The sequence below is a fragment of the Tiliqua scincoides genome, chromosome 4 (genome assembly GCF_035046505.1).
Source record: "Tiliqua scincoides isolate rTilSci1 chromosome 4, rTilSci1.hap2, whole genome shotgun sequence".
Taxonomy (NCBI): Eukaryota; Metazoa; Chordata; class Lepidosauria; order Squamata; family Scincidae; genus Tiliqua; species Tiliqua scincoides.
Genome location: NC_089824.1, coordinates 10,344,628 through 10,355,743, shown reverse-complemented (window position 1 = coordinate 10,355,743; position 11,116 = coordinate 10,344,628). Strand labels below are relative to the sequence as shown.

Genomic DNA, 11,116 nt, shown 5'->3' with positions numbered 1-11,116 from the left:
CCAGTGAGTGATTAGCTGGGCTGGGGGGTCGTCTTGGTGGCACTTTTTTCCATATGGGTTGTTTTAATGTTGGGTTTTTAATGGTTGTGCTAAGGACAGATCTGCTGCAAGATAGGCAGTGCCCAGGGCCGTCTTTGCAAACAGCTCCCTGGTGCATGATGAATGGCCTACAGATATCACTTTGTATCACCGTTGTGCAATTGTCTTGTGCCTTTCCTCCAAAGAACTCGATATGACACAGTGTTGTGGTGCTGGGACACAAACAATCCATAGAGCCAGCGGGGCCAAGTATTTAGCAAGGCTTGATTGGGTAGGCAGGGGAGCAAGTTTTCATTTGCACAGGAGCCAGGTCTAGCAACCAGGGGAGCAGAGGCAAGGCCTGAGACCCAGTTGTGCAAAGGTCTGACAGCTTTTTATTCCTGGTTAGGGGAAAAACAAAGAGCCGTTTGTGTGATAAATGCACATTTTATCTACTTCTTCTGAGGGTACATCCTGGTGGTCTCCTCCAGCCTGGTCTCTGGAGCCATTCCTGCACTCACTTGTCAGTGGAAACTATCAAGGAGATGATCCTTTGCTTGACCTGTTTCATTACATGTATCTGATGAAGGTTGTTGCCTAAGAATGGTGTTGCCGTAATAAACGTTGCCCTCTGATGTGCCCATTTGCTCGAAAGTCAGTTGCCCAGTGAAGGTTCAAATGAGATGTAACAGCAGCAGAGCAGCTTGCATCTACTCAGATCCCCCCAGCCTGATTTAAATCAAGGGGCAAAGGGGGGCAGATATTTAAAGCAAAAAAAAAAAAAAAGGCACACAAGTGGGGTGCTAAACTCTCCCTTGGTCTGGTGCCCCAAAGACTTTCCTTCTCAGTCAAGTTTGCATACAGAAGTGGACCTGTGTGGAAGGAAAGCACTTTGGTGGAAAGGTTTGTGGGGAGGTAAGCTGGAGGACAAGTTATTTAGAAATACTGCACAATTACAGAATATAATGAAGTTGCATCTTTCTGTCTGTTTAGTCTGCACACTATACAGACACTCAGCAGATTAAACTAGCAGAATACCTCAGTGCACCATTAAAAGCAGCATCTAAAAAGCTTGCAGAAAGAGCAGCGTTTGAACTGCCTTCTGAAAGACAAGTGGAGATGGAGCCTAGCAAATCTCTCTTGGGAGGGCGTTCCATAGTCTCAGGGCCAGAAGAGAGAAGGCCCTGTCCCTCTGTCCACCCAGCGTACTTCTGACAATGCAGGACTGCCCTCAGTGCTTGGGCCAGCGCCTATCCTATCATGTTCTCAGAAAGTTAAGAAATTAGCAGTCCTGGGTAGAAGAGAAGCATATGGTAATAGCAGGAAAGTTTGTGGCAGATGCTAGCACTCCGGCTTTCAGTTAGATATTCCAGACCTGCCCAGATATGACAGCTGAGAATTTATGAAAGCCATGATGAAGAATATATCATTTATTTACCCTTGCTATGAAACCACAGCTGTTTCTCTAATACTGTCTCTGATTTGACTGATCATGCCTTTGAAGCAGGGAAAGGCCGTTTTTAGATCAAGGTCATTTTCATGCTGCTGATGAGATGGGATAGTGATGTATAAGAAGGAATGCCAGATGCAGGGGAGGGCACCAGGATGCAAGTCTCTTGTTGTCTGGTGTGCTCCTTGGGGCATTTGGTGGGCCGCTGTGAGATACAGGAAGCTGGACTAGATCGGCCGATGGCCTAATCTAGTGGGGCTGTTCTTATGTTCTTGTTCCTGGGTATGGGGAAAGAAGGCAGAGGGACCACTGTGTTCCTTACCCATGAGACACAGCACTATGGCAAATGCTTGGGAGGTGTCTTTCCAAAGAACATTCATTCATGACACTGCATATGGTTGCATAATTCACTGTCTTCTTATGTCTGATGCGAGTGCCGGGACGGTACCAGAATTGCGTCACTTGAATGGAGCAATTCATTTTCAGGAAGATGAGATTTTTGTGGTCCTTCTTCTTTTCTGGTGGGGTCACAATAGGCCATGGGCCTGTGTGGGGGCTTCTATACCAAACAGCCAATTTCTGTGCTAGTTTGCATGAATTTTTACAATACTTTTACTGTATACATGGTGCTTTGCATAGATAACATAATCAAACGAGATTGACTTCTTTTCTACGTCTCTTATTTCTGGTCTCAGATAACACATTGCTGCAAGGTGGATTTTGATGCTATCAGAAATAACACATGCTTCCAAATGGCGTTTGGCAGGTGTGGTTGGTAACAACATGGACATGAACATTGTGGATAGAGGCACAATATCTTGTGTTGATAGAACATAGAGTGGATAGAGGGAAGTTCTTTTTCCTCATGCAACACCATAATCAGGGCATCCCATAAATCAGAATCAAGACATCCACTAAAACTGAGTGGAGGGAGAATTAGGTTACAAGCCGTGGTGACTATGTGCAACCTCTGAGTTTCAGATGTAGCCTATCTCTGCATGCCAGATACAAGGGAGTGGCAACAGGATGTGGGTGTCTTGTTTTCTTGAGTGCTTCCTGGTCGGCCACTGTGAGATACAGGAAGTTGGACTAGATGGGCCCTTGGCCTGATCCAGCTTATGTTCTAAGCTTACTTTATTTATTCCATTGATATCTTGTTGTCTTCCATCATGGAACTCAAGTTTGTCTACATCAGGCTCTGAAGCAGATACCTGTCTAGTCACTGGCCAGGCCTAGAACTGCTTAGCTTCAGCGAGGTGGCTATATCTGGTGCCTCTAGACCACTGGAACCTGTTTTTTTTTTTCATTTCATTTCATTTACCTTTATGGGCATATGACGTGTTCTTTCTAAGGGTACATTCTAGCTGCTCATTTAGAAATTTAGTAAATGAAGAGCTATGTCATTTAAGATGCCTTCTAACTTTTTTCCCTGCTGTTGTTTTGTAAGCCACCTTGACCTGTAAAAAAAGCTGAGTTACAAATCTTTGAAGTAAACTGCCATCTATTGTCAGAACATTCAGTCTATTGTCACTGGATCAGTCTAGTGCAGTAGTCTCCAAACTCCGGCCCGGGGGCCAGAAGCGGCCCACAGCATACCTCTTTCCAGCCTGCGGCCAACCTCTTGTCCCCTGAAAGCCTCTGGCTCACTCAATTGAAGATGAGCAGAACTGTGCTCTAATTGTGTCTGGAGGGTGTTCTGAGGGCCAGAGAGGTTGAATGAATGAGCCCATTCATTCATTTATTCACTCATCTAAGTTCCATCTCTAATTTATTTATTTAAATTTTATAGTTAAATTTTTTTCCCGGCCCTCCACACCATGCCAGATATTTGATGCAGCCCTCTGGCCAAAAAGTTTGGAGAACCCTGGTCTAGTGCTACAGTGTCTCTTCTAGGGGTTGGTATCTCAGAGGCCCCTGGGCCAACTCTGGATGGCTGCCAAATGTCATATCTCCCCCACACTCCCCAGTGAAGAAACCTGAGACAAAACAGGTATTCTGTTTGAAACAGCTTCCTACGTGTGGAAATACCTTCATTTCAGGCAGTTTCCAACTTCTGTTTTCACCATCAGAAGTCTGAGGTCACCAGGAGAAGAGAATGGAAATGCTAATAAATGGATATGGATTTTAAAAAACCCACACAGCCTGCACATATTTGTTTTTGTAAGTGTTTAGCTCCCTTCCCATCAGAGCTCAGCCAAAGTCATGAAACAGAATGGAAAGCTTCATAATGTAACTAGATTTTTGGTTTCAACTTTGAAAAAAAGAGGATAAACAAACACAATCCACTTCTCTTGACCTGACGCAAATTTGAAGACTGAGCCGAAACTTTCCTGGACACAAGCGTTATCAAAAAATGCACTTTGAGGAAGTGGCCTGTAATATAGAAACCAGAAGAACACTCTCAACGCTGAACACATTGCAAAATTACCACTGGAAGGAACGAACGGGTGCAAAATGGTCCCCTTGGCAAATGGTCTGAAATGTGGTTTGTACCTTCAAACTCTGCTTTGTTGGCTGGTGGATGAGTGACATTTAGACTGACCACCTTTTGTTTTCAATTCTGCTTTCCAAGGCGAGTGTCTCTGAGCAGAACCAAAATACTTCCTGACCCCATTTGTTTGAATCATGTATTTTTTTGTTAAGTACCTAATGCAAAGTGCTTCTGGGCATGTCCAGAATCCCCCTTGTTTTGTTTGTTTGTTTTTAATCAAAACAGATTTTAAAATATCCTCTGTGCTCCTTGTGATGGGCACCTTCTCTTTTTTAAAAGGAAGCATCTCATATGCAAATAAAAACACAGACCACATACTTTACTGGCATTTACATCCTTTGGGTCCACTGACCAGCAAGATTAAACTGTCTCAGCTGGTAAAATTCTAGCAGGTTGACTTACCCTATAATCTTATTAGGACTACTACTGCTTCAGCAGCGTGTGCTTGGCCACTGTCAGGTGTAATTCCTAGGAAGCTCTTTGCAGGACTTCAACTCCAGATAGCTCAGCCAGCTCAACACAGGAGAGGACTCCTGGGGAGACATGGAACTGGAATCCACAACAGTACGCAAAAAGCATGGCCAACAGGGAGTCAGGGTCACAGACCATGAAAGCAGTCCATAATAATAATATAATATAATATACAGTATTTATATACCGCCTTTCTTGGTCTTTATTCAAGACTTTATTCAAGGCGGTTTACATAGGCAGGCTTATTAAATCCACGCAGGGATTTTTACAAATTGAAAGAAGGTTCTTTCTTTCAAGAACCACTACATATTCAAGGTGTTACACTCCGATCTGGTTTAACATTCTGGCCTCCATCCTCCCACGCTCCGAGCAGATGGAACAGCTCAGCTGCAGCTTGCCAGCTGCTTCAAGGTCGCACGGTGCCGGTGGCCTCGAACTGGCGACCTTGTGGATGTTAATCTTCAGGCAAATGGAGGCTCTACCCTCTAGACCAGACCTCCTGCCCATGATGGACCTCTAGTCCATGATGATGTGCCTATCTCTGCTCCTCCCACACCCCAATGTTCTAGCTCAGCACTCTTCTCCCCGTCACATTTATTCTTCTCTCTGTGTCCCCCTCCTGCTTTTCAATCCATCCGGAGGAAGGAGAAGGCGGAGCAGTGGGGGCAAGCAGGTGGACAGAGATGGATTCCTCCCCCCATCTGACGCCTTAGGTGACCGCTTCAGTTGGCCTCATTGATGGACCAGACCTGACTGGCCCCACATACCCAAGCTGGTAATTTGGGCTCTCTGATAACCTAAAAAAAGACTATAAAAGGCGTCCTGTCTCGGCTGGATTCTGGTCTGTTCAACATGTTCTCCTTAACTCCAGTGGGTACTCATGATGTGACGCTTGACTTCTTCTCACTTTGCCAGGGCATGACCTGGATCATCCTGTAACACGGCTCCCAATTCTTCTCGCTCCGCCAGGGCGTGACTTGGATCACCCTGTAACATGGCTCCCAATTCTTCTCACTTCGCCAGGGCGTGACTTGGATTATCCTGTAGCATAGCCTGAAATTCTTCTACTTTTGCCAGGGTGTGACCTGGATCATCCTGTAGTAGGACCCCAAATTCTTCTCTCTCCGCCAGGGTGTGACTTGGATTATCCTGTAGCACGGCCCCAAATTCTTCTCCTTCCGCCAGGCGTTTTGTTAGGAAAAAGGGAACAGAATTTTAAAATTCTGCTCCCCGGCCCAACAAAGTAATGTAAGTAATGCCCAGTCTTATAATGTAAGTACTTTCAGGAAATCAGCTAAAGGCTTCACTTACCCTCCCCTCAGATTCCAGTTCTCCCCAAACATCTCTGCTGGACATTAAAAAGATGAACACTGAAGATACTACTCATTAAGTACCCCAAGTCTCTATATGACATCATGTCATTGTTTACTATTACAGGCTCCTTTTTCTAACCAATAGAAAAGAACCAATAGAACCAATAGAAAATCAAGCATGTGATAGCAAACAATGACAAGATGTCATCACTTGAAATATTCACCAGGTACAATAGATTTTTACCAATTTTTAATGCTTTCTTCTGCTTGCAGAAGGCACTCCGCCCACTTCTGATTAGGAAAAAGAAAACATTTTGCAAAGTCTCTGCTTTGTCTGTTATTGTCTGTTTTCATTTATTCGACATTATCTGGTTAAATATGTCTTAAACTTTTTAGAGTTTAAGGTGTTTGTACCTTTGGGTAAAGATGTACTGAGAGGATGGTGTAGTGGTTTGGGAGTTGAATTTTAGACCTGGAAGATCCAGGTTCAAATCTCGTTCAAAGCCAGGTTCATGGCTCTGCCATGAAGGTTCTTGGGTGACCTTGGGCCAGTCACTTTCTGTCAGCATCACCTACCTCACAGGGTTGTTGTGAAGACAAAAGGAGGGGAGCAACCATGTACACCACACTGATCTCCCTGGCATAAGGGCAGAACAAAAATGTGAAAATAAATAATATTGGGGGGAAAATATAATTATCTGATAATACGCAACTGTGGTTCAAAATGTATCTTGGCATGTGCAGTAGGAGAAGTGGCAGGCTGGGCACTGCATGTTGGCTTCAGTGTTCATGCATGTGGATTTTTTTATGTAAGTGCACTAACAGTTACCCTGCACATGCCCAATCTTGTCTGATCTCAGAAGCTAAGCAGGGTCAGGCCTGGTTAGTACTTGGATGGGAGACCGCCTGGGAATACCAGGTGCTGTAGGCTTATTCCATAGTCTTTCGAGACTGAAGGTTGCTAACCAACCATTTCTCTAATACAAAAGCAAGTGTTATAATTTCTCCATGAGGAACTAGGAGGATATGAAGAAAGCAGACATTCCACCTGTGGAATATTTCTTTTCAGAAATGGACTGTAGCTGCATCGATGAAAACTGCCTTACCTGTTTATCAAAGGCAAAGTCTCTTGGTCACTACAGCATGACCAAGAGACATAAGCAACTTTGGACAGTGTGTCTTTGCCATCACATGAAATGAGTATGCATGCCCGATCTCGTATGATCTTGGAAGCTAAGCAGGGTCAGGCCTGGTTAGTACTTGGATGGGAGACCGCCTGGGAATACAGGGTGCTGTAGGCTTATACCATAGTCTTTCGAGACTGAAGGTTGCCAACCACTAACAGCAAAGGCGTGGGGAGTTGCTGAGGGCCCTGCTTCTGATCCCTGACATGCGCACCTTCATGAGGCAATGGGACATTGCTGCCACCTCCAGAATTATCAGAAGCAACAAAGGAGAGAGAAACTCTCCCAATGCCAAGGTGAGCATCACTGGTGTAGGTGGGCACTCTAGTGAGGGCCCCTGGAAGGGTCTAACTGCAGCTTAAAACAACCTGGCATCAGAGCCTGTTTCTGCTGCAGTGCTTCTTCCAGTGGGATACAGTATTTCCTCCTGGCATGGAAACTCTGTACTAGGCAGAAGAATTACACAAGTGGTGCTGCTACATGTTACAACAATGGAGCCTAAACATCCTGAATATAAGAACAACCCTGCTGGATCAGGCATAGGCCCATCTAGTCCAGCTTCCTGTATCTCACAGTGGCCCACCAAATATCCCAAGGAGCACACAAGACAACAAGAGACCTGCATGCTGGTGCCCTACCTTGCATCTGTAGGATCTGATAACTGAACAGGTAGGCTGGACCTTGGTGAGGCCTAATTTTCTCTGGCTTGCAGCATTAATTAGGAAACCTAAACAGCACTGATTTCTTTCCAGATTCCTGAAATGGTTTTCTCCTAAGACAGGCAGTGAAAAGAACGACACTCATGTGCAGCATAGTCAGAGACCCAGTGAGAGTCTTGCAGAGTGCAGGATTGACTCAACAACCCTTTCTCATTAGATCTGCAGCCAATATGATCCACATCCAGCAAAAAATGCTCTATGTGTATTAGTTTCCCTTGTTAAGGAAAACACATCAGCCTTCTGACAACTCATAGACTGATGGAAGCAAAATAAGTGCAACAGATCTTTGATCTGATTTGGTGGGCCACTGTGAGATACAGGAAGCTAGACTAGATGGGCCTTTGGCCTGATCCAGCAGGGCTCTTCTTATGGTCTGCAGACCATCTGTAGTTCCTAGTCCATCTGGTCTTGGGACTATCAAGTCCTTGATGGGATCACACAGGCTTTCTGAACTGAAAGAAACAGAAACTGTTTCTTCCAGTTCACTCACATGGCCACCTCATTCTGAGGCCTTCTGCCTTTTAAAAAGGCAGAATTCATTGACTGATAGGTTCAGCGACTGGTAGGGCTCCTATGTCTTCTCCCTACTCTTAGTGGGATTTGAACACAGCTAAACCATCCTTAATGGTTGTTCGCTCAGGTACCATTTTACAGAATCTTTGTACGCATCCAACATTTTAAAAGTCCAGACAAGAGGCTGTTCATACTGTGCAGTTGTACTTCCATGCACCTCTCTCCTTAAATGTTTGATTTTTTTCATCAGTTTATTTATGGACAGTTGTGTCAGTTAAGTTTCTTGGTAACATCACCAGTGTAACAGATGTTTTCCAAGCAAAGGCAGGCATGTTCTTGTGCATTTCTTTTACATACTTTGCAATTAAAAAAAAATAGTTTCAACAACTGTGAGTGTTAACCAGTGTTCAGAATGTAGAATGAGTCATTTGTGAAAGCAAGTTTTTGGTAATTGTGCTTTCTTATTATAGGTCAGATGCTATCTAGTTGTCCTCTGTTGTCTTCAAGTCAATACATTTTGCAGCTATCAAATACTATTGTTCTGAGTTGAAAAAGGCTTTCTTACACCACTTCTTTTCAATACAACGTCTTACAAAACATTGTTGTAATCTCAGGAAAGGAAGATGTGAGAGATCCAGGTTGTGAGGAAGGGTTTCTTGGATTCAGAAACTAGGAGATCCAGAGCCTGTGAGATGTCAGTTCAGAAATGGTGTCAGATTAGAACCAGGGGGAAAAACAGAGGTATACCACATTGAATCATAAGTGACTGATTCCACTTTGCAGGTTTCACCTCTATGGAAAATGTGAGCAGAGTGTGATATCACCTCTGACCCAGGGGTTTTTAGGCAGACAGGCAATAGATACTTCTTCACATAAATCCCAGAACATAATCCTTCTGAGAGAGAGAGAGAGAGAGAGAGCCAGTCAAGGAGTTCTCCCATTGTGTCACTGTGTGATTTACTCTTAAGACCTTCCAACTTCTGATCAGCATGTACTGCTAGGGGTGGAATGATAATTTTGCTGCTGCTTCTATAGTACAAGACTAGGTTGTTTAGCCATTCCTGATGCAGACCCATTTATTGTTTATTTATTTAAACTATTTTTACCCTGCTGTTCCCAAAGCTCAAGGTGGCTTACAAAAATTAATACCTAAAATACAGCATCAAATTAGAAATTGAGCAGTAAAAATCTAGAACATCACTGAAAGCTAGCACAGCAAATAATATCATATAGTAATTCTAAAAACCCTTAGGTGGTGACAAGTAAAAATGCAGTACACAACAAACTATAACAAACAAGTATTGGATAGGGATTTAAAGTTCTTTGGTGGTTTGGAAATAGCTAGCTAAATTTAATGCAAATTGTTAGGCAACATATGATAGAAATTTTCGGGTTTTGGCTTAAACTACCTTTTTCTTCTATTTTATGTTTTGTTGTTATTAAGGATAACTTTTAGGCTTTATTTAACCCTATCACCTGACATAGTTATAAGAGACTGTTACCTTTCCAGCAATGCTTTTCACTGGCTTGTTGTTTTTGGGATGTATGCCAATAAAGGTTATTCTGAGTCTGATTCTAAAATAGGGTTGTGAATGCACAACCCATAGCAGAAATCCTCACCCTCAGTTGAGACTGCCCATTGTATCTCTGCTTGATTTGCTGGTCTGAGCGTATCTTTGTCCAGTGAACCACAGGGAGTTGCTACTGTTATACACTCTAAAAATGAAACAGTTGTGTATCTCTGATTTTGAATTTAAGAGTGTTGCTCAGTCTTTGAAAAATCCTACATCTGAAGTAGTAGAGCATCCAGAGGGAGTAAAGCAACTGAAAGGTATCTTGGTTCCACTTACACAAGGCAATTTCTCATACTTTCCCATTAACTAGGTCCTAGGAAGAGTGAGGCTTCCCTGTGACAAATACGGTTGTCAGAATTAAACTGAATGCTGATGAGGCTTACTGACAAGTGGAGTCATATTGTACCCAAGCATCCCTTTCAGACTCACTAATGTCTAAGTGACTCATCTAAGTCGAAATGTTTTAACACACTATTCTGCTAAAGGCACTATTATAATCTCCATATTACAGATAAGTGGGATTGGAAGCACAGTCCTGAATCACACTCAGCGCATGATGTTTTTCATCAGTTGTCCGGACAAGTACTGGACTTCTCGGGCTAATGATTTTTCTCTCCAGCGTTTTAATATCATTTTAAAACAACATGTATCGGGGAAGCTCATGGATCCAAAGCCAATTTGACGGGGTTTCTGCTTTCTCTTTTTAGGGAGGATCTGCTTTTTCTCCAGCGTCAGCAATCAGCAAGCAGAGAGCACAGGTGCAAGCTGCTGTTTTGGCTCGAGAATTTGGCTGCCGTTCAGCCAGCAGCGAAGAAATTGTATCCTGCCTCCGCCAGTTGCCAGCCAAAGCTCTCAATGATGCACAGACCAGGGTGTGCCTTTTTTTCCTGGTTTTGATAGCACGTTACAGTTGAGAAGGCTGCAGGGATTTTCAAGCCTGTTTTGAAAAAAAAAAAAACTGCTGGATATCTTGACCATCATGTTGCTTGCACTGCTGTTTGGTGACTATTATTAGCTTGAAAGGAAGCTGTGTAAGCTTCTGCTCCCTTCTTATCCAGTACTGGTTCTTCTAAAGGGGCTTGCAATAATCTTACGATAAGCAATAAAATATTCTAAAAACAAAGAACGCTACAATTAAAACCATCAGGAATATTAAAACACCATAAAAATCAAGAGTGTTGGGAGAGTTAGGACAGACAGAAAAAAATATTTCTTTACCCAGCGTGTAATTAGTTTGTGGAACTCCTTGCCACAGGATGTAGTGATGGCATCTTGCCTGGATGCCTTTAAGAGGGGATTGGACACATTTCTGGAGGAGAAGTTGATTATGGGTTACAAGTCATAGTAGGTATGTGTAAGCTCTTGGTTTTAGAGGCAGGCTGC

At 43.4% G+C, this 11,116-nt stretch overlaps 1 protein-coding gene across 1 annotated transcript in view; it reads left to right on the top strand.

The window, feature by feature from the left end:
- TG (thyroglobulin) overlaps nt 1–11,116 on the top strand; it is a 165,601-nt gene that overhangs the window by 116,774 nt on the left and 37,711 nt on the right. The window contains exon 42 of the mRNA XM_066623268.1: nt 10,441–10,605. Within this exon, the coding sequence (XP_066479365.1) occupies nt 10,441–10,605 (165 nt within the window). The remainder of the gene's footprint in view (nt 1–10,440; nt 10,606–11,116) is intronic.